The 23,398-nt window shown below is 35.0% G+C and overlaps 4 protein-coding genes and 1 long non-coding RNA gene across 7 annotated transcripts; 3 read left to right on the top strand and 2 right to left on the bottom strand.

Annotated features, from left to right (window-relative positions):
* The first annotated feature begins 874 nt into the window (after positions 1-874).
* LOC127066015 (tetra-peptide repeat homeobox protein 1-like) lies at positions 875-2,402 on the top strand. The gene is made up of 2 exons (XM_050999157.1): positions 875-1,054; positions 1,363-2,402. The coding sequence occupies exons 1-2, from the start codon at positions 1,031-1,033 to the stop codon at positions 2,038-2,040; spliced, it is 702 nt and encodes a 233-aa protein (XP_050855114.1). The 5' UTR covers positions 875-1,030; the 3' UTR covers positions 2,041-2,402.
* A 3,625-nt stretch (positions 2,403-6,027) lies between these two features.
* LOC127066013 (uncharacterized) lies at positions 6,028-9,971 on the top strand. Its single transcript, XM_050999155.1, has 9 exons — positions 6,028-6,158; positions 6,564-6,689; positions 8,343-8,507; positions 8,576-8,676; positions 8,767-8,834; positions 8,913-9,132; positions 9,212-9,378; positions 9,441-9,558; positions 9,648-9,971. Exons 1-9 carry the CDS (start codon positions 6,047-6,049, stop codon positions 9,969-9,971), a joined length of 1,401 nt encoding a protein of 466 aa, XP_050855112.1. The 5' UTR covers positions 6,028-6,046.
* On the bottom strand, positions 6,883-12,729 carry LOC127066012 (putative uncharacterized protein DDB_G0289963). Of its 3 annotated transcripts, XR_007782241.1 has the most exons (5): positions 12,509-12,729; positions 12,270-12,440; positions 11,988-12,120; positions 7,417-11,909; positions 6,883-7,158 (listed from the first exon to the last, which is right to left on the bottom strand). XR_007782241.1 is itself a non-coding variant. In XM_050999152.1 (4 exons), the coding sequence occupies exons 1-4, from the start codon at positions 12,542-12,544 to the stop codon at positions 10,255-10,257; spliced, it is 1,995 nt and encodes a 664-aa protein (XP_050855109.1). In that variant the 5' UTR covers positions 12,545-12,729; the 3' UTR covers positions 6,883-10,254. The 3 variants fall into 3 exon arrangements, 2 of the variants coding, with proteins under 2 accessions (XP_050855109.1, XP_050855110.1); XM_050999152.1 differs by having other exon boundaries at positions 6,883-11,909; XM_050999153.1 differs by lacking the exon at positions 12,509-12,729 and having other exon boundaries at positions 6,883-11,909; positions 11,988-12,196; positions 12,270-12,408.
* A 315-nt stretch (positions 12,730-13,044) lies between these two features.
* LOC127066021 (protein phosphatase 1H) lies at positions 13,045-15,638 on the top strand. Its single transcript, XM_050999160.1, has 7 exons — positions 13,045-13,195; positions 13,301-13,713; positions 13,849-14,106; positions 14,200-14,417; positions 14,488-14,758; positions 14,836-15,095; positions 15,178-15,638. The coding sequence occupies exons 2-7, from the start codon at positions 13,528-13,530 to the stop codon at positions 15,434-15,436; spliced, it is 1,452 nt and encodes a 483-aa protein (XP_050855117.1). The 5' UTR covers positions 13,045-13,195; positions 13,301-13,527; the 3' UTR covers positions 15,437-15,638.
* A 631-nt stretch (positions 15,639-16,269) lies between these two features.
* LOC127066023 (uncharacterized) lies at positions 16,270-19,525 on the bottom strand. Its single transcript, XR_007782258.1, has 5 exons — positions 19,379-19,525; positions 18,347-18,558; positions 16,915-18,276; positions 16,608-16,859; positions 16,270-16,543 (listed from the first exon to the last, which is right to left on the bottom strand). It is a non-coding gene; the product is annotated as an uncharacterized LOC127066023 (long non-coding RNA).
* Positions 19,526-23,398: the final 3,873 nt, after the last annotated feature.

Here is a 23,398-nt window from a genome sequence, read left to right as displayed (position 1 = left end):
TTGACACATTATAACGATAGAGAGGACGATTCTAATTCCACAATCGAACAAAAAGGTCTAAGTATCTTTGTTTTTCTATAAATAAACATTAAATCAAATTAGCTCGTAAGCAATGCGATTAAAACATTATGAAAGGAAAACTAAATAGCTTCTTTCGCAGCTTATACGAGCTTGTAATATTAATCAAGTTTTCCGCGGTGCTACCAAGAAACGGAGCATCCCTTTTGTTAAACTTAATCGGATTAAAAATGATATCTAATTATAGCCATAATTAGTTACTGTCTCCGTTGCGCCGTTATTAACACTATAGTCAAAAGCTCCTTGAACGAACGATGAGAAAATTTAAGGAAATCTTGTGATTACGTCGAACGATTTAGTATCATGATTAATAATAAATGGTACTCTTCTCGATAATATCCGTATGTCAGAAACTTATCGCGAATGCACGTCACGTTGGCAGAAAGGTTTTCTGTGTTCTCCATTCGACTGAATCGACAAGGACCCTTCCTTTCTTTAGAAATTCGATGTTATGCACAATAAGCTCCTTCTCTCCTTTTCTCTCTCTCTCTCTCTCTCTCTCTCTCTCTCTCTCTCTCTCTGATTTTATTTCTTTTTTGAGACGTGCTTTTTCTCACGTAGAAAATCAGCAATTGTAAAACGAAGTTTGGACTTGTTACGTTTAAAATAGGGATGTTCATCGTACAACAAAAAGAAACTCGAAATTTGTAATTCGGATAAATAGGTAAAGCTGGAGAACGGAAAGAAAAAGAAAAAAAGAGAAAGAAAAAGAAAGAGAAGAGAGAGTGAGAGAGAAAAGATAAAATACCGAAAGAAGATGAAACGAAGGAGTTTGGAGGAAAGCGTTGTCCGCAAAGTCGTTGTTCCTTCTTTCCTCCCATTAACTTCCTACTCGGCAATAATTTCATCGGCACGCTCGAGTTGCCCGTACGGACGGCCCGTTGCCAGTTGCGTCCCCCTATAAAAGCCAGGGTAGCCCATAGAGGAGCCAGTGTGCACATTGCCGACCAACATGTACAGCACCGAGAAACTGAAAGTGAGTAGCGACTGCCGCCGCTCGAATCGCAACATTCGTGAGAGAGCCACCGCTCGTCTAAGGACTTTATTTTAGACTCGCGAGAGATAGACTATTTTTTTGTCTTATTTCATTACATTAACGAACAATGATAATAATTATAATAATCTCAAAGACACGCTCTCTATAATATTCCCTCTCCTTCTCTCACTCCCTCTCTGTCTCTGTCTCTGTCTCCTTCTCTTTAACCGGAAACCTCGTCGCGTTAACGAGCGAGAAAAAAAAAGAAATTAGAAAGTTAATGCGAAGCAAATGTTAATATTTTTCAGGTGCTACTCCTGTGCAGCCTGGCTTTGATGGCCGTGGCCGAGGAGACGAAAAAGAAGAGTGAGTCTAGCATCGAAAAAAAGGATGAAAAAACGAAACGTGGCCTAGAACTGAGCCTGGGTAGTCACGGTTTAGGAGGAGGTTTCGGCGGAGGTCATGGTATCGGAGGAGGTGGCTTCGGAGGAGGTGGTTTTGGTGGTGGTGGCTTCGGAGGAGGCGAACACATCTCGACCGAACATATTCCGGCGGTGACAATAACGAAACAAGTACCGGTACCTGCGCCGTATCCAGTCGAGGTCGAAAAACATGTACCTTATCCGGTAAAAGTACCAGTTAAGGTACCCATCGATCGACCGGTTCCCGTACACGTGCCAGCACCTTATCCGGTAACGGTCGAGAAGCACGTGCCCTATCCAGTGGATAAGCCAGTACCTTATCCCGTCAAGGTACCAGTCAAGGTGCCCGTCAAAGTGCCGTATCCGGTCAAGGTACCTGTCAAGGTTCCTTACACCGTGACAAAACCCGTACCCTATCCCGTTAAAGTCCCAGTCGTCGTAAAAGAACCTTATCCCGTCGTGCTCGAGGATCATCACGGAGGTGGCGGTTTCGGCGGTGGATTTGGCGACGGTGGTTACGGTGGTGGACACGAGCTCGAACTCGGTGGCTACGGTCATCACTGAGATCGGGCTGTGATATAGCACAACGACCAACAGGGACCTCACTCTCCGAGTTTTTCCTTCTTCTTATCCTTCCCTTCCTCCACCGCAAACTCTCTTCTTCCTTCTACCTTTCGATCAAAACCGCGCACCAACATCAGAGAGAGGAGACCACTGCGTAACGTCCCACGAGGAAGAGGGAATGACGCTCGTGGGTACATTAGACTCTAGAGAAAAATTTCGCTCGATAGTAAGAACGGAAAAAAATGAGAATGCCACTGGGAACGATCCTCCTGGCTCTCGTTCATGTCGAATGCACCGATATTGTATTCGCTGAGATTCTACCCGAACAACCTGTATTATATTATATCTTCTTTTTTGTAAATGAATAAAACGATATTTTTTTGTATTAAGTTAGTCTCGTTACGAAACCTCCCCTCCTCTTTGTCCTCTTAATGAGCAACCTATGACGGAGGGAAAAGCGTTGCCTTAGCTTGCTTCTGGCCGTACGATTATGAAGAATTGCAAGGGGACTTTCACCCGTTATAGAACGTTGCGCTGTCGGAATATAACTCTCTAAGTGTGCCAGTAGCAAAACAACCACTTACGAGCTTATAGCCATTTACCTTTAAGACGATAGGCCATAAAAACCTTTCGTGTAAATGTCAAAGTGAGAAAAAAGCACGTTAATCGCACCCATTGAGTAAGACTCTCTCTCTCTCTCTCTCTCTCTCTCTCTTTCTCCTTCTCTTTTTCTCTTTCTTTCTTTCTTTCTTCCGAGACTCTTGACATCTCTCACGTACGCCATCGCATTACGTGTACTATGTACTTTGCAACCGAGACGTTTCTCGCGCTGTCGAGATCGTTCGGTAATACGAGCTCCTCTAGTCTCTCACAGATAAAACGAAGAGATACGAAAAGATCGAGCGATGCATATAAGAATGCTGCGTAAGTATCATACGGAGAATACCGTATAAGGAGTACCGTACAAGGTAAAATAAGTAAGAGAATAAAGAAAAATGAGGAAACAAAAGGAACAGAAACTAAACAATAGTCTACCAGTTATCGAAGCTTAAAGTCGCACGTTGCACAAAACGCATACAATGCAAACATTTATAAAGAAGTCCTGTGAATCCCGTAGGACGTGAAAGAGTCACATTGTTAGTTTTCTCCGCTTATGCTTCTTCCAGTAACAATGTTCACGCATATAAGTGAGAAAAAGCATCTTACTTTAAACTTGCCACACCCAAAAGTCGTTTCCGTATGCTAACAATGAGATGCGTTCTCTGCAGCGGAACGAGAGGCTGCCGCGTAAAAAAGTAGAAATTGAAAGTGAACTCGACATGTGCAAGCGATCTTAAAATCTAGGAAAGTAGGTTCCAGGGATGTAGGACGTCGAAAGTACGGGCGCTTACATACGCGTTACGTGTGCATGGCGGCACTACATTTTTGCAGGAGTACATCGTTCCTAAGCGAATGGGTAACATGTACCAAGTCGAAGTCGGGTCCGAGAATCTGGAGAAAATAGAAACGAGAGCTCCGGTTCTATATTAATAACAGTACGGAACGTTGAAGAGTCGAAAGAGATTCTCAAGGAGTTTAAACTCTATCCATTAATCAGAACTTCGTTCGTACACTGGCCGAGTGCATGTTTTCCGAATAAATAAATTTTTATTTGAAGTCAACGTTCTAGTAACTTTATAAAACTTTCAACATTAATAAACTACCGAGTGTAAAAGACGAATGGCGCTATCGGCTAGTTTCACTATCAGCTGGACTTAATTAATGCTTTATTAAAGAATCCAATTTGCTTTACGTATTAGCGTGGAACAGTATATCTACGTATATCGCATAATTCAAGAAGACAGGAAATGAAGATCGCGGGAAAGAATAACCGGACGCGAAAACCGTACTTACTTACGAGCGTTCTTGTTAGAAAAGAGCACGTTGACCGACCGCGACCGACGTAAATATTAGTTACCGTATTTATCTCGTCTCGACAATCGTTCCCCGTTGAGGAACTTACTTTAAAATCAGGAACTTCCCTAGGGTCGATCGTTGCATGTTTACGCGTGAGAAATTATGGCGGATACGCGGAACGAAATCGAGAAATCAAGGTGGTAGCTTTCGGAAAGCAATTTGCTTCGATAGACAAGAACGAGTTTCCGTTACGTAACGTATACTGCGCGTTTATTTTTTATTTTCATAAAATAATCGTATGAATTAGCATTCGTATCGCTCTCCACGTGAGACTTACGATTAAAGGAATTCGGAAGAGACGATATCTCTTTCGTTTATACAGACACGAGCAATCTATTCTATTTATGGGTATATATAAAAGCCGAAAAAGTTAAGTGAAACCGCAGTACTTCCTGTCAAATGAATTGTGGTATGTATATACATATAATGTTACATCATAACGGATACGGAATCACGGTTTCCGCCGTTTATTCGCGATCTAAACGGAGCCTTTGTGAGAGGAGGTACACATTTTCTCCTTTAGTTCTTTGCGGCAGTGCTACAAGCCGAAGGCTTGCCAACGAAAGTTCCCATTAATAAGATTGCGTCAGCGTGGAATCCGCGATCGATCAGAGAAATCTCTGACGAAACGAAACGATTCCGTACTGCTCCACCTCGCGGAAGAAAGATTGGACATGTGTACACATATATGTATGTATATTGGTATATCTACACAGATAGATATTTTACGTGTCTGTAACTTACTCGCTATCGATCGATTACATTACGTCTTGGAATTAAGTAGATTACACTTTGAGAAAAATGTAACAAATAGACGAGAGATCGTTCCGCATCACCGTAACGAGGTAAACGGACTCTGAGCACCCGTCTACAATTTATGAACGGCGGTGTGTTCAAAGTATCAGATACGTACACTATCAAAACGTTTACACGTACATTCCTAACGTACTTAGACACGTGTCTATGTATCTAAGTACATAGATAAGTTTTAAACAGAACGATGGCAGATATGCACCTACTCGGACAAACGCAAAGAGTAGACGCATAATAATTAGAGAAGAGGAAGAGAGAAACAGAGGAGGGAGAAATAAAGCCACGAAATTTTCCATTTTATCGTCGAGACAAGAAGTTGGATCTTAAAAGATTGCACTTTTTACTCTTTCTCTCCTTATATATATATATATATATATATATATATATATATATATATATATATCTCTTCTTTCGTCGAATCTAAAAAAATCTACTATTATTCTCGTATAGCATGCTATCGTAAAACGGTATGTTCATCAAAAAGGAGAGAAATAGGGGAAAAGTGTAAAAAAGTGAGAAGAATCCTTTCGTCTATGCTAGCCGTCACGTATGTCGGCAGGGTGCGCTTGTTTGCACGAGAAATGACAGTCGGCGCGACGTTAATATTAGTATTGTAAACACACCACACCCCCACTTTCACCGTTTGCGTTTTACTCGTAAGATTGCACACCCTCTAACTGTCGGTCCGTACTCGAGGGAGACGTTGGCGGGAGGTACGAGTATAAAACCGAGAGATAAAAAGTAAAAACGTAAGAAAGAGAAGGCTAGAGAGAGAGGGAGAAAGAGAAAAAGGGGTGAAAGAAAGAGAAAGAGGTAGCTACGTCACGCGGTGACGCAGCAGATTACAGTAATGTATCAATCATAAAAGAAATGTATAACTTTTACAATTTTTTAACACGTTATTAAAAAGAATTCTACTATATCTTTTGTATTAAAACTCCAAATATAATAAATATGATTCTAAAATTAAATTTTTCTATATCGGAATTTCAACCTTTTATGTTCATAAAAATGTATATATATATATTTTATCTGATCCAAATATTACGATCCATTAATTAATAAATAACACATGTGATCTGTGACATAGGTATAATATTGACTATATGGGAATCGTCGAATTTATGAAAAAGCTTGGTAAATACGAATTGTTACCACAAGTGTTTCCTGATCTATGTATATTTTATATTTAATATTATCTTTTTACGGTTTGTTATCGTACGTATCAACCCATAAGATGTTCGCGATTTTTGCTTCTTTATATTTGATACATTCTTCAAGAAAGTCGAGTAAATTCTTCATCCATGTTCGTTCCAAAATAAAAATTTCGTTTCGAAAGAATATAGACGGTGAGTAGTCGATAAATAATACAAGTTTACTTACGATATTTGTATACGTGTTGACGTTGGTAATACGATCTCCACAGTAACGAAAATAAAAAGATAAAAAGAAAAAAATGACTCTTAAAGTTATCAGTTTAGAAAAAAATGATGTCACAAATAAATGTACTCGTCAGTGAAGAAATCTAATCTAATCGGTAGAATTGTGTTTCTAAAAAAAATACACTTTAGTTTACCGTTAGAAATAGAGTAGAAACTCTTCTGGTGATGATAGTGATCTTGAGAAACTCCAGTAAAACTTGCAAATAATTTTTTGATATTATCGCGAAGTAGAGTAGTCTTCCTCGTCTAGATCATATCAAGTAAATCGGTTGTCTATCGCTTTTAAATGCTAAATAATAAATTTACCCACAGGATTACAAAAAAAAAAAAACTGCAGGATCACGGAATACCCCAAGATGATTTTCAAGTATTGCGCTTTTATGGTTTTTTTACCTTTTATTTTATCACAAAACGATAAATCTTCGCAAAAACTTATCGGTAAGTAAAACGATCATCTTGTGAGATTATTTCAACTTCGAAATATTACTAGTTTAATTATACATTAATTGCCAGCTATAACGCAAGGAAAGTAAATGCCCGTAGCATTAAAAACATATAATAATAAAAGTATCAAAACATTAAGAATAATCTAATTTTATTAATATTAATAAAATCGAGTTGAAACTACTAATTTATAATATTATTTTAAATTTATTGAAATGAGTAGAATATTGGAAAGTGTTAACATACATATAGTTGCATACATAAATAAAACATTTCGTCCGTTCCGTCCTTGTTGACTTTCTCGTCTAATTTATCAATTGCCCCTTTCTAAAGGCAACGGAAAGGACCCAGTGCAATCGAAAGTTCTCATGCTAATACCATCGCGGAATTGAAGAACTCTTGCAAACGGTGTCGTAATACCTGAACGGTACACGCTCGAATACGTAGCCTCACGGAACAGTAACTGCGATTACACGTGTATACATATATTTTATATACTTCCTTGAATATACTAATTGTTAGTAAGATTCCTATGTAAGGTATAGCAACGCTATGATACACACTAATTTAAATTTACGTATCTACCATAACTTTCTCGTATTCTATATGTATTAATATTATCTTATATGTGTGTCTTGTTATTATTTATTTAATAATTTAGGTAATATTACGTCTTATGTTATAATACCTTTAAATAATATAATCTAAATTTCTTACGTACTGTACAATCGAATGATGCATTCCGTTAGCCAATTCCTTTAAAAGACTTGATTAGAATGATCTTTAATCTTTCATCCTTCCTTCTTCGTTCCTACAAGAATACTAAACGTAGTAACTCTCTTTCTTCAGAGAGCACTGAACGTACGCGAATAAAAACCGGTCGAGTAAATAAATAAACTCGTATGACTCCGACAACTTTCCATCGTATATAGTTACATACATACGTACATACACACATCTTTTTTCCGAGAATCGAAAGTAGTGGATAGGACATTCGTATGGAATATTAGTACGCTTATCAATATAAACAAAATATTTTGTTGATAGAATAGAAAGAAAAAGTTGTTATTATCCATCTACTTTTTCTTTTTTCTCTTCCAGTTTGTTGTCGACGTTCACTAAAAAAAATTTTATTTTTCAGAAAGAAACCGGCATAGCTAGTTTATAAAAACGTTTTAAAATGTAATAAGAATATAGTGAAATCTATGGAAATTATTATTTAAACGACGCGTTGCAGTTCAAGAAAGGCAAAAAAAATTGTAGAGAATATTTTAGCGAAACATTGAATTCGTTATTTCATAGAGACTTTCATTAAAATAAAACAAATTTGATCCATAAAAAATCATTGACTTTGCTCCGATTTTGGAATCGATCGTATTACCTCCGTTCTAATTATAATAAACCCATAATAACAAAAATTTCCGTTTAATATTTTCCAACTTTAACATTATAGCGTAAAGAAAGAATATAGTTACACTCGATTACATGATAGTACACATTTAACTTTTTATTAACGCAATAATGGCACGATTTAATATGCTTAACTATGTTTCTAAGCTTTAATTTTATCCTACCCTATTTATCCGTTTTACATCAGATATTCGCAACGTGAACTAGCCACGTGAAATTAATACAAGGATATTTTAGTATGTAGAATACCGGAAAATTTTCAAGTCCAAGTTTCGGATCGCTATAAAGTTGATATATACGGTAATGAATTGTTAATTAAATACAAAAACATTGATATTTACCTATATCCTGGCACTACTACAATAAACGTCGTTTTGAATGGATCGTCAATCGAATTTCAAGGTATCTAAAATTTGAATTTAATTTAAATATCAAAAGATCTTTATTCGTTTACCGATAATTCTTTTCAGCATACATGATAGCATCAAATTCTGTTAGTAATTCAACATCAAAAGCTGAGAAAATTTTATGGTCGAGCAATGGTCTTATTCTTGGGTTCGGACAATTGCAAGTAAGTTAAGTTTCTCAAATTTAGTTGCGCGATATACAATTATTTTACTTTTTCAACGGTAATTATCTTTCTAAAATTCGTTTATTCTAGGAAACGAACAAGGGACATTATCAAGTTCAACAATACCACTTCTTTTTACCAACGAATTCAAGCGGAAGGTAAATTGTATTTCGCATTAATTAGCGCGTACCATGAAGAGTTTTGTAATTACTTATACTTTATTATCTACTATACAGTACTAATCTATTTGAAGCGGTGGAACATGAAATTCGTCGGCTTGCTCGAGTTTGCCTTGAAATAGAAATTTCGAAAAATATAAAAAATATAACGAAAAATAATCTTCAACGTTTCGAAAAAATCAATGATTTTGGATCAGTGATAGTTTTATCATGGCTTGATTGCATCAATACGAATGGGATTTCATCTTGTCCATCCTCGTCTACTAATTCCTTTAAAGTAAATTTAATTATATTTATCTAATATAAGAGGTATTAGATACTTTTATAAATTAATCTTGTAAATATATTATTTTCAGATAAATGCTAATGATTTAATCGACCTATCTATTAGTGCTATAATAGATATGATTAAGGTTTATAATCTAAGAAAGATTAAATTACCAAATATCAATGCAGTTCTTATTTCCAATCTTGGAGTCTTTGGCGTGAAAGGTCAAATTCAAACCTTTAATGGCACTTTCGAGTAAGAAATTCGTTTTACATACATACATACATACATACATATATATAAATATATTTTTCTAGGGGTTTAACGACTATTAAAAGAACAGCAGATGTAATTTTACTTCGACAAGGCCATAAATATACGGTTTCTTGTGGTTTTGGTATATCTAATGCAATTGTACGGATTAATAAATATAAGGTAAAATTCTAAAAAATTTGTATATGTTTATATTTATACTGACGATTTGATAGTTTATGTAATAATAAATTTATGTTTGTGATTTACAGCTTAAATATGGTTTGATAAATATATGTGGCGAAATATTAGGTACAATAGAAAATATAGCATTAAAAGCTGAAATAAGTGTTGATTATAATACTCCACAGTGCATAATAAAATTAGAGGATATTAAAATATCAGAGTTTGATAAATTAGAAGTGAGATTCACAGGATTGGGTGTAATGAATAGTTTTGGATCGAAATTAATAAATTTGTTTACAAAATTTTTCAAGAATTATCTCAAAAAAATAATAGAACGAAATTTGATCACTTTTTTGGAAAAGAAAATATCAATACTAGACTGCGAAAAATATAGGACGAAAATACTCTAATGGAATATCCTAATAACTAAGAGCAAGTATATTAGATTAAAATATTTAATAACATGAATATAATTAATCCGTCTTATGATATGCATGTACTAAATTAAATTATACATATGCACGTTGTAACAAATAGACTTGTAATTGAAAAATAAAAAATGATATATATATATATATATATATATATATATATATATATATATACATATTTTTTATTATAAAAATATATGCCTGAGTATTTTAATTCATTACTATAAGAATGATATTGTTTGTTATAAAGTAATTAAAAAATTTATATATTATTATTTACAGTAGTTACAATTGATTTTTGTACATCTTCATTTACAGAAGCAATTAATTTTTCATCTTTCGCATCTACGTTTTTTTCACTGCATGTATTCATGCATTTATCTTTTTCTTGTGTACTAATAGAATTATCACTAATGTCACTACCTGTATTCAAATTTGATTGAGTTGCTTGTTTCAAAGCTAAATACTCTTCTACGGAACCAGTAGGTTTCGTTTCTACCTTATCATTATTAACTTCTTGTACGCGAGATGGTGAAGAAGAATTTAAATTTGGTGAATTAGTAAGTTTAGAAAGTCTCTGACGTTCTCTTAAACGTTTGCGGATTTCAGATTGTATTTTTGATTCTTTTATAACGTTTTGAACATCGTCTGTTTGATAATAACGAGTTGCCCAAGTTTCAGCTGATTTTAATTTCTGTGAATTGGATGAATTACTGTCTACCACCTGTGAATTCTTTTGTTCTTTTATAGTACTATTATCTTTATTTTTAATTTTTTCTTTATCTTTATATTTATTTTTATCATTATCACAATTTTCCAAGTCATCCATATCGTCAGAGTAATTATCTAAATCGATTATTTCTTCAAAATCAGCCAATTTATCCTCATCAGAAACAACTTTTTGTTTTGAATGTGACACAGAAGGGACAGGTTCTTCTTCTTTCGATATATTTTCTGTTATTTTCTCTTTTTCTTCAAGCACACAAAGTTTCTCTTCTTTCTTTCCTGGACATTCATTAGATTTACTATTTGTATTTAAAGAACTTTCAGATCTCACTTCACATTTTGAATGTGATTTCTTTTTCACTTTTTTACGTTTTATGGTATTATCTGCAATATTTGTAGATGACAATGAAGAATTACCTTTGTTATGTGAAGTATGAAGATGAGATATTTCTTCATTAGTATTATTAATTTTTTTATCATTATCTCTTCCCTCTACTACTCTTGATTCTCTAACTCCTTGTTCTGTAGAACTGGTAACATTATTTTTATTATTCAGATTAGTTGTACTTTCTACTTTACGTTCATTTTCCAATTTTTGATTTACCCTTGTTCCAACTTCATCATTTTCACTTTCACTAGATAATAACTCAATTGTCGGAGTAGGTTGAACTACCAACACTACATCTTCTTCATCTCCATCCATTCTTTGAGAACTTATAATTTTTTCTAATTGTCGTCGACAATTCTCTTTTGCACTTATTTCATCTTGTCTAGATTTATTAACATGATTTTCTTCAACTGCACCATTATTTGCTAATGTTTTGGATTCACTTGAATTTGGTATTATATCATCTTCTTTACGTATCAAAGCTCTTATAGCCCTAGCACGCATTTCTAATTCTAACAAATCTAACAAACTATCCGCTTCTTTTTCTTTACCAGTTTCTTTCTCTTCCTCCTTTTTAATTTTGACATCTTTATACTTATTATTGCTTCCATCTTTATTAGTATTCTTAGCTTTTAACTTAGAATTTCCTACATCCTCCTTTTTGTTATTACTCTGTGACTTTACCTTACTTGTATTCTTATGTTTCTTTACTTTTGTTTTTCCAGACATACCATCTTCTTTTTTAATATTATCATCCTCAGTAAGCCATTCCTCAGTATCAGATATAATTTCTAAAGAAGGACCTAACACAGCAAATATTCTTTAAATATTAAAATCCATCATTAAAATTTATATCTGTTTTACATGCAAGGTGCAACTACCTGATTCATCCGATTCACTAGTATCAGAAGATTCTAACATAGGTTTCCCATCCAAAATACATAATACTCGAGTTTTGGACATCCCGCTTAATTCGCTAGCACACCATTCTTCTAACTCTCCAAAATCCATTTTCTAAGATGGATATTTGTCAAATGTATTAAACTTAAAGAACTTACATACGATACTATTAACAGCTGATTCTATAACACTATCAAATCTGATAAGCCTAAGATATATCCTTTGTGAAAATTACTAACTATAAAAGAATATATAAACTATACCTTTAATGCTTGTGGTAGCATCATACGTATTTTTTCAGGCTTAACAGATTTAAAAAGTTGACGTGCTAATTCTCTACGATTCGAAAGATAATCTTTCATAGGTTTTAAATCTCTTGCATCTATCTCCTCGTCAGATGATACAGAAGAAGAAGAATACGATGTACTAAATTCCTGTATAAAATGATATTTCAACATAGAATTTCTAAAATCGTTATGAATAATTGTTTTAGAAAACTAACCTCGCTGCTATGTGAATTCTTCTTCGTTTTCGACATGTTTCACACTTATATTTTTTTTTATTTTAATATTGATATTAAATATATTAAATTCTTTTTCGCAATAATTCTATTTCATGTACAATTAACATTAATTTTTATAATTTTAACAATCTTTCTTAATAAAATAACATTATATTACTTCCTACTGCCGGATCTGTCAGTGACTGCGTACTACCATTGGTTACATGAAGCGACATCTACAGATATTTCCACATGAAGGAGAATAATCGATTTTTCTCGACTGAATTCATATCGATATCATAATGAAAACTTTAATCGACGTATCTACTGCAAATAATAATTCTCTTATGATAATATATCTTTTTACAAACATAATTCTTTCTATATTATTTTAACATTATACAAAACTGCGTACAAAAAACGTATCAAAATCATGTAAATGATATTAATGAAAATTATTGTAACTTTGAGATACGTATGCAAATGTTCAAATTACTATGTCTAAGGATAGTATGGTGAAGAAGATCGACATAAAATTATGCGAACGATTCACAGATGGCGTGTTTAAAAGTGTATTCTTACTACTCGTGCCAGAGACACTGTCAAGTTATAACCTATCGTATTGTTGACAATAGTTTGTCAACAAGATGTCAGTATTTTAAGATAATCTTATAATTATGTTTCATAGTAAGTATATATATACATACAGTATTCCTAATGTAAATGTGATATATAAAAGAAAAGAGATAGTTGTCTTTATCCATGATTAATGTACTTACAAATTCTTGACAGGTGACAGCTAACCCAACGCATCAAATACATCGTGTTGTGTCTATGCCATAAAAAAAAACTTAATTAATATTCACCGCATGATTACATCCCACGATCGGAAGTGCATTAAAACACTTTCGACAGTAGTGCCTAATATTTTGTTGAATATGTATTTTATATGACATAGTAATTTATTGAATTAATAGATTAAGAATTGATACATTGCATAAAAAAAAAAGAAATTTAAAATGTTAAACCGATTCAAATCAGTATTGATGAATGCTGTAGGTGTAAGCGAACTTGACCTACAGTATCCAAATGATTCAAACAATGATGTGATGATAGATTATGTCAATTCAAATTTTACGGTAGAAGTGGAAAATAAGCCTTATAGTCGACCTAGTTTCCTAGGACTTACAGCCGAAGAAACACAGGTATATAATTTTATCAACGTATCATATGTTTATAATATTTTTGTTTTTGTAATTATCATTTAAAATAATCCAAATTATTAAATAATGAAGTTAAATATATATATATATTAAATTTTATTTGATGTTCCATTTTAGGTTAGTGCTGATCATAGAGTAAGACCTATAATAGTCCCAAGAGATTTAAGCCGATTACCGTGGTGTGCTGGTTACGCAGAATGTATAAATGCTGGAAAAAGTGTTTGGAATGAGGATCAAGCATCTGCAACACGAGGAGACCTGAAATTGACTGATATGAATGCTACATTGCCTTATGTTATGTTTTCTATGTTTGATGGCCATGCTGGATATCAAGTAGCTCTTACTGCAAGATTACATTTACACAGAATAATTCTTGTTAGTAGTACATATTTATAGACTATGGTGTTGATTTCTTTAATTTAATACTTTCTTACTCATGGAAAAAAATATAAAATTTTTTTTTATTAGGAAAGGTTGATTGCTATACCAAGTACCGTACTATTTAATGAAGACGAAGAAGAATTTATAAAAGGTAAAGATTTAGTTACAGGTGCTATCGAATTAGCTTACAGACAAATGGACCAAATGGTAGAAGCTCAAGCTCAAAACGGCGGTGGAGGTTGTACAGCTATTACTATTCTATTTCTTAATGGCAGATTATATGCTGCTGGTGCTGGTGACTCTAGGTTTGTAATTGACTTATCTGCATACATGTGTACATAAAATAAATTATATTTATTTTTATCTTTTTAACAGAGCAGTGCTTGTATTAGGAGATAGTCAACGTGCTCTTACTAGAGATCATACTCCAGATTCTGAATCCAATCGTGTAAGAGCTTTAGGATTTTTAAGAAGTCACGAATTATTGAAAGGTTACTTCACACCATTAGAATTCAAAAAAAGGCCATTACAAAAGGAATTGGGAACTATGGTCCTATATAGAGAACCTTATATGACTGGTTGGGCATATAAAACATTATCTCATCTTGATTTAAAGTTACCTCTTATTTCTGGTCATGGAAAACGAGTAAGTTTAATCGCATGATGCCTAATATAGTTTTTATTATAATATTAATATATTTAATATAACTATTAAAATTACAGAGTAGAGTTATGGGTACCATAGGAGTAACAAGAGGTTTTGGTGATCATGGCTTGAAAGCAGCCAATACAGGTGTCAGTATCAAACCATTCTTATCCTCTCAGCCTGAAATACAATCCTTAAAATTAGAGGATTGCAATCTCACGGAACGAGATTGCATTATTATAGCTACTGATGGATTATGGGATGTTGTTTCTGACAAAACAGCAGCTGCTATTCTTAGAAAAACACTTGCCCCAGATACGCCTTCTTTAGAATATAGGTAAACTAGTTAATAAATTCATCAGACAAAAATAAAATTTGTAATCATACAAAATTGAATATATTATTACTTAACATATCAGGCTTACAATGGGTGCACAAGAATTAGTACAAGCTGCTAGAGGTCGATTAATGGGAAGAACATGGGTGGGAAAATCTGAAAATTCTAATGAAAACGAAGACAAACTCGCCCCAATGGCTTCGGTTGATGACATAAGTGTAATGGTAGTACCATTGTATCCATATCTCTGCGAACATAAACAATGGTTAAAGTCAATTCAGCAGGAAAGAAAGTATTCTAATGATTCCTCACACATATCTATCAATAATTCGATACAATAATCATTTATAATTGAATTATTAAAAGTGTGCATACAAATATTAGTTGCTCCTAGAGAGTATAATCTTATGTATATGCAAATAATACTAATTAGTGATTATTTACATTTGACAAGAAAAAAAATTTTATTTGTACTTTCATATATAAATTTTAATCAATAATTTCGTAAAAATGGTGAAGTGTGTATCAAAATGGTTATTTATTACATACTGCCACTATATAAATACAAATATTTTAATTAGATTTTTGTCTTTATATACATGAAGTATAGAAACTATATTGTGTTATGCTATATATGAATACATATTTATTTAAAAAACATTCCATCATTAATATGTTAACATAGCCATATTATTTGAAATAATCTTCAACTGTATAAGGTAGACGAATCTCTTGGCTTTGGATTGTATTGTATTGTATTGTATTGTATTGAATTGTATTGTATTGTATTGTATTGTATTGAATTGTATTGTATTGTATTGTAATGATTATTTCTTGTGTATAGTAGTTCTTTACAAGATTTTTCAAAATCGAAGAATATATTATACGAGCATGGAAAAGATTCAAAATCGGAAAAAGAGTTCTGCTTTGTGTTAAATTGTCAATAACGTTATATATTATTTCTTTAAAATCATAGCACTTACATGTATAAGCTGGTACAAATTAATCGATTTAGCTGATATCATTGAATAAACTGTACATAGTAAAATCAAAATGCACTGCTCTGAGCGGTATGTAACAATTATAGATTTTATTATATTACCCTGTATAATATTTTCTTTTTAGCATATTACATTGTAATTATTGTATAAAATAAATCTAATAATGCACATATATTAAATATTATATTAATTACGAACCTTTTTATTGAATAAAACTTATTATTATCAGATTTACTTGCATTCCTATTGACAACGGATGAAAAATAATAACATTTTACAAATATTTCGACTTTACAAAGAGTTTTTATCTCACAAACATCATATGTATTCCAAATTTAGATCATGGCTGAACATGATGCAAAATTAGAATAACAAAGTACAAAAATCCCTTAATTTTGAATAACGGCTTTACGTTCGACCGTATTACTTTTTCCTCTGTAATACAACCTACAAAATTGCAACGACAATAATAATATCCACGCAAGCGTACTCGAAAAGCTTGCTTACTTACATTATTCCTACGCCAAATAATGGAAGAGCCAGGGAAAATAATAATGTAGTACGGCCTATCAAGTTTCGTGCGTGAAAAATCCAACTTATAAATCTTTCGTACGGTGTTTCGCGTTGTTTACCATATAATAAAAACTTGTATTCCTGGTTTATCATTCTATATAAGTTTATTAGGGAAGACATATTGCCACTTGATATTGACGAAATTTCAGTAGTCACGGTCATTTACATTTTCATTTGCGAAGGCGTACAACTGGAATCAATCTATTTTAATTGCGATGTTGAACATGGCGTAAGAAAATGCTTACCGTGATCTTCCTTCGTTTTTTTAATAAGAAAATATGTGTAGTGATCTTTAGTGCCAAACTTAACAAAAGTTTCTTCGAGTCCCGTGAAATTTCACGAGAGCAAGATTACGACGATTGATTTATTACTATGAACAAAAGGATGACTGAAATGAAGAAGAAAGGACCTGTTCTGTCGATTAATGGAAACAAAAGTAAATTGCAAACATGTTACGATCATAAACCTCGATTTTCGAGAATGTGCGGCTCCCTTCGGTTGATATCCAATCCATCTGTTGCATAAATTAATTTTCGATATAACAAATTATGCTAATTACGATGGAAATAATGGAAAAATTCTATCGTCGATGATGGCACTCCAAAAAGGGCAGAAGAATCGCATAGCGTAAGGGACAACACAGCATTTTGATGACTACGACCTTGCTGACTCGTTAACGACGCTCAATTTTAAAAAGTTATTAGGGAACGATGTATTCGCTCCCCATTTCTACCTTGGGTAAAAGCCATTGAAATTTCTATCCCTCCAAAAACGTCGTTTTAGTATAGTTTGTCGATGCGAATATACGCATACCTAAACGAGCTAACGAAGAGCTATTACCGGCAAAAAATACTTCGCATCTCTTTCAGGAACGTAACGACGATGAAGATGAAAAAAGTCACTTGACCCAGACGTCTTTTTGTTAGCGACGAAGGTTAATTTATAAAATACTTAGATCGATGTCTGGGCATTTTGCAAACGCAGTTCACTTCTTCCTCGAAGTTCCATGTCAAAAAATGAAAGACGTCACTTTTTCAAACGATGTCATATCGCGGAAACGTTTTTCATGGCGAGTTATAACGGAACGATCAGTCACGGTCATCTAGGTGACTAACGCGAAGGGTTGCGGCGTACCTAATGTTTCCACCCTGGTCTGGATGAGGAAGGAAGAAGAAAAGGAGGGTAGAAACGAGAGGGAGAGTACTTTAGGCCTTATCGGAACGATCGAGACTTAAGGCTCCAGCACTTACCTCGATATATCATCGTTAGGAAAGTTTCGACGGAATCCTGATTCTAACATCAATGACCTCCTATCGATAAATCGTATCGATGTGCCATTGTCTGACCAAAAATCTTTCTTTTTCTGTATTTGCCCTCCTCTCATTAGAGAAGAAGAAACGAAGTGATCTTTAAGCGATCGTTAAATAGTTTCAAACTCACGCAAAGGTCTTCCTCTTCGCTGTATTGATATAGATAGGAGTAATCATAATGATCGCTGGATGCACCGTAACGTATCGCCGTTCCAAGATCTACTCTTAGTTACCAAATTTCAAAGCGAACTTTCATCTGTTACACGGTAGAATGAGGCTGCATTTTGACTGGGCTCCCTAACATCCAGAAGTTCTAAAGTTTCGTGAAAAGCTTAATGAGAAGATCTAACAGTGGTACCTCTCGCACCTTCCCCGGGGTTTACATCGCTGACTTCTCCTCGTTAGTCTACTGCCTGACTCGTGCCCGTTGTCAACCCTCTTAGCTCTCTCGAACCTAATGTCCTTCTCCTGGAAACTAACGCCTGGTTGCCGAACGTGATGCAATGGATAATGCGACAAGTTTGTTGCCAGTAGGATTATATGACCAACTCTCCTGGTTTTCTCATGATCCTTCGTGTCCTGCAGCAGATCCGTATTTGTTATTTCGGTTGAAAGATAAACGAGGATCAAAGCGAATATATTACGATAATAATTGTAATCGGTTCATCTCGGTTGAAGTCATAATACTCTTACTTAATAATAATTGGAAAGGAAAAATTCAACTCCATCGATTGAACGAAAAGAAAGAAAGTTTCCATTCTTTTCTTTCTTTTCTTCTTTTCTTTCTTTTTCCTTATGTTCGTTCTTTCCTCCTGTCTCGCCTACTTCACAAGTTTTTGCTATCATTAACTATATTTTTCTCTCAAGATAATGGTGGCCCGAGTACGACGTCGGCAGATTATGAAACGAGTCGAGCGAGCACCACGAGCAGGATTTTTAAAAAATCTGTATCCGTTGAAAACGAAAAGACAGAAACGATTACCCGCATGTCGTCTCTATTCATATAAGCTTACACGCGTCTCTATCGGGAAAAAGCGGCTTGTGCTAAATTAACATCTTTTTTTGAACAACCTTTATGCGGTGTCACGAACATAGACTACCGTGAATACTTTAAAAAGTTACTCTCGTATATTCCACACTGACAAGATGGAAATGAATTTTCCAACGTTATACGAATCGCGAAATAAATTACCGCATATCATTGATGACGGTTTAAAGTAACGTAATATTTTTCATATCCTCGATATACTTATTCTTATATTTTTCTTCTCGTAAAGATAAATGACACGAAACTGTAATTTCCTCCTAAATTCATTTTTACGTCGGAAACTGTAATTTCCTTCTATATCGTTTTACGATATAGAATCAATAAATTATTAACATAAGTAACATTACTTACCATTTGTTTAAACAATAATTGCGATAAAAAATAAGACCGTAAGATTCTTGTTAGCTGTGATGCTAGATCATAAATACTTTATTCTGAGAAAGATAAGAGTCGAGTGTCTTATTCGTAAAGCGTTTCGTAATAACTAAACTTGAATCATATCTCGCATCAATAATTATATCAATCCGATGTTTTTATCTTTTAGCAGTAACAAGAAACACTTCAGAATTTATTTTTTTCTTCTTTTTTTAATATAATCTTGGAAATCTTCCTCATTTTATATCGTGTACGCGGGCGCGTGCGAGCGTGTGTGTGTATAACTTTTCTTTCTCAGAATATTCGCATGATCGATCAGCCGTTCCGCCGGTTAGGGTGACAAATGGCGTTAGGTGTTACCTAAGCTAGTTACAGATCCTTCGGTAAATATAGACGGACAAACGTTTCCTAATTGTACTGGGAATTGTTTACGCTACGCTTGTAGCTCCTTCCTACCTTCTCCCTTTCCTTCTCTTCCTCTACCTCTTTCACGATTATTCCATGTTTGCCTACACCGTTTCTTGCTCGGCTCTGTCATCTCTTCCGGAAGAACGGACGACGGTCGAGGCAAAATTCTTGGTATAGGCTAGGCTACAGGTCCTAATTAAGATCCTAATGTTTGTCGTTGGAGTAAAAATCGTTGGGAGTCTCGATAAATTAGCGAAGCGAAAGAACAAGGAATAATGGAAGAAAAAAAAATGGTCTCGTTGAACGGTCTCGTTGAACGAACCCATTCACGCCGAGCAGTCAGTTTTGATTATGAAAACAGGATAAAGGAGGGTTCGTCAGCGCATAGCACCTTCAATTTCATGAAATCCGGTATGCCTACCGGGCCAACTGAAGAAAAGAATTGGAGGACCACTCGAGAGTGCCAATTCACCCTACTCGAGTTCATGATTCGTTAAAAAGTGCCAGAACAAAGGAATATTTTGTTGAGGAGAGGAGAAAAAACGGGATAGAGAGAGAGAGAGAGAGAGAGAGAGAGAGAGAGAAAATGGAGAGAAAAGGACGAAAATCGAGTGGGTGGATCGCGGTAAAACGTAATAACGGGCATGGGAGTGTTCGAGCGGTCGAAAGCGCAGAAGTTCGAGCTCGTAATCGACTAACGGCCGATTATTCGACCTTATCGTGAACGCAAATGACATGTATGCGCTTTACCGCGATCATGGTTGAAGCAACTGTGGCACTCAGCTATGCGGTGACGATCGAAGTGCCATAAACCAAAACTATCGTGCTCTTCCTCCTACCGATAGCAGATTTCTATTCATAATGTATTTTCGACAAATAGCGAGCTTATGATGCTCGTGACTCGAACTAAGCGTATTACCGATTAGCTATATTAGAACGAGCATATAACATAGATAGACGCTTTTATAGAGTCATAACGTTTATTCATACATTGTACATATATAAAGTACATCTACATGTATAGGAGATATCATAGTACAAGTAGGTGAACTTATCGCTTTCATGCATTATATAAATCGAGATTGTTATCCGTCTATTAAAAATCATCATTACTAACTAGATTATCTTCTACGAATTGTACGTTCAATTTTTAAAAATATCGTGTTATACTTCGACACTCCTATACGGGGAATTTATTAAATTATACGATATTCGTTATACTTATCAGTTCTATCTTCGATCGTACATGATATTCATTTGTGCTCGTTAAAAATCTAATCTCGTCGAATCGAATGTCTCATTGACTTTTTTGTTAAAATGTGAATCCGATTATTTTTTATTTCTATCTCTTTCAACGTGAAAATTCTCGAACGACGATTCCTACGAATTATTCTTTCCTTTGTATTTTTTCTTTTTCGATAACGAGCCACATCGCCAGCGACGAATTATTCTTTCATTTTATTTATCGAAAACATTTCTCCGTCGCATTGGTTCGTAATATATGTTAATTCACGAAAAGAAGCGAAAGACTTTAAGTAATGGAGAAAACTAGTAGCTGTCACTCCGAGTCTTATAGGGACGGTCAGCGAGCTGCGGGGCTGCGATGGAAGTTTTCTGTTCGCCTAATTGTCCTAACGGGTGACCTCGCCGTTCAGTCGTACTCTTCTCCCTCGTTGTTGCTGCCATCCCTTTGTGCGCTCTCTCTCTCTCTCTCTCTCTCTCTCTCTTTTTATTTTATATAATATAACCAGACAATTATGTTAGGTTGAAAGACAAGTAAGTAGGTATACGAAACATTATGGACGTCGGATCGAAAATGGTAAGGGAATTAATTAATCATGCGAAGAAAATAAGATCTTCGTAGGTAATAGATATGAAAAGGTATGAAGAGCGTATTAAACCGTAAGACAGAATTAGTCACAATTCGCATTGTTCTTGGCATCCCGCCGACGGCTTGTCCGTCGTACGCTAGAAAGAGCCGACTGCACTTTCCATCCTGGAATATCGTACCTCCTCGAGTGAGCTCGTTAAGCTCGTTGAAATCGAGCTACTCTCTGTCCGGTGTTTCCAAAGTATATCCCGGGATAATTAATGGCGAAACCATCGAGATACGGCGATCGTGCGAGCGCATCTCCTTGTGGCCGCCGTGCTCGCGACAGGTGGCAGGAATCGAGTAGTCCGACCAGTCGAGAGCTTCGCCCATCGAATGAATAATGCGACCGTTCTTGGGCTGTATGCACTGATCTTAGCTGGAAGAGAACGAAGGAGAAAAAGAAAGAGAGGAAGAGAGGGGCGAGGGAGAGAGGGAGTGAGACAAAGAGAGAAAGAAAGAAAGAAGAACAGGAAGAAGGACAGAAAGAGAGGAGAATCGGTGGTCGTGCTCGAAGGACGACTTCCAAGGCGGCATTTCGTTGAATATACGCGTAGAGAGGCATACCTACCTCTTTCGAATAGTAAGAGACAGCGAATAGAGGAAAATACGAACATGGTCTATGGCCTCGTAGGCATAAACTTCTCGCATATACCAAAGTTTCGAATCGGACCCAGGCGAGCTTGCATTCATCGTCCATCGGACTGCTTCGTAGCATCAGCAGTCCCATTCATGATGGTGAAACGTGCTTTGCAGTAAATTAACGTTACGCTAGACGCGCGTCTGCTCATTGCCAAGTGATACACCAACACGTTTGCGAGAATTGCGTACTGCCTTGTTAATTGAAACCTCGTAGGACCAAGTTCTGCTTTCAAAATGGCTTCGCGACCAGAGAAACGTGCTTGAAAAGAGTTCTCGCAAGCGTCGCTTTGGATTAATTAAGGTCTATTGTTTGCCGCATAGACACTAAATAGTTGGACATTGTGGTCCGGTTGTACGATCAAAACGTTGTTTTTCCATTTCCCTCGTTTTTCTCGTTTATTTTTTTCTTTCTATCCTTTTTGTGATCCTTTATTCGTTTACGTTCCCACTGTCATCGAGAAATCTGTTCGAGTCTGATCAAATTTCATGCCTGTTAGAAGGGATATTGCGTCGACATGTATCCAGCAATTGACTTAATGATTCGAGGGAATCTAGTCTCGCTGCAAACCTAAGTGCATACACGGGTTACATATTGAATGCTTACACGGTTAGCAAGCGGCTGAGCAAACTGCCGACAACGGTCTTGACAAAGCGAAAGCTAATCTCTCTCAAGTAGCAAATGATATATTCTTGGAGGAAGCAAGTGTGCTTTGAAAAATATACCGGTTTCTTTTTTCCGTTTAAGAAAAATTAAATCGTTCGTTCGAATTAACGATAATTGGACAAAGATATCAGTTTCGTTTGAAAACGATTGATGATGAGAAAAAATCAAGGAAAACCTATAGATCAATAAATCTTAGTATTTAAGCTAAGAAACGAAAAATTATAATAATGTCTATGTAGATATCGATTAAACTATGCAGTAATGCTTATGGAGAGTAATGTTCCCTGCTGAGAGCCCGCACGTGTACGCACACCCTTACACGTAAATCGGTGATGGCACGTATGTAGGAACCGAGGACACCAGCAAGTATAGTAGGTATGTTTGTGACGAACAGTGTACACATAGCAAGGTC

The sequence above is a fragment of the Vespula vulgaris genome, chromosome 9 (genome assembly GCF_905475345.1).
Source record: "Vespula vulgaris chromosome 9, iyVesVulg1.1, whole genome shotgun sequence".
NCBI lineage: Eukaryota > Metazoa > Arthropoda > Insecta > Hymenoptera > Vespidae > Vespula > Vespula vulgaris.
Note: the sequence above shows the minus strand (reverse complement) of the source record. Positions and strands in the feature narration are given on the sequence as shown.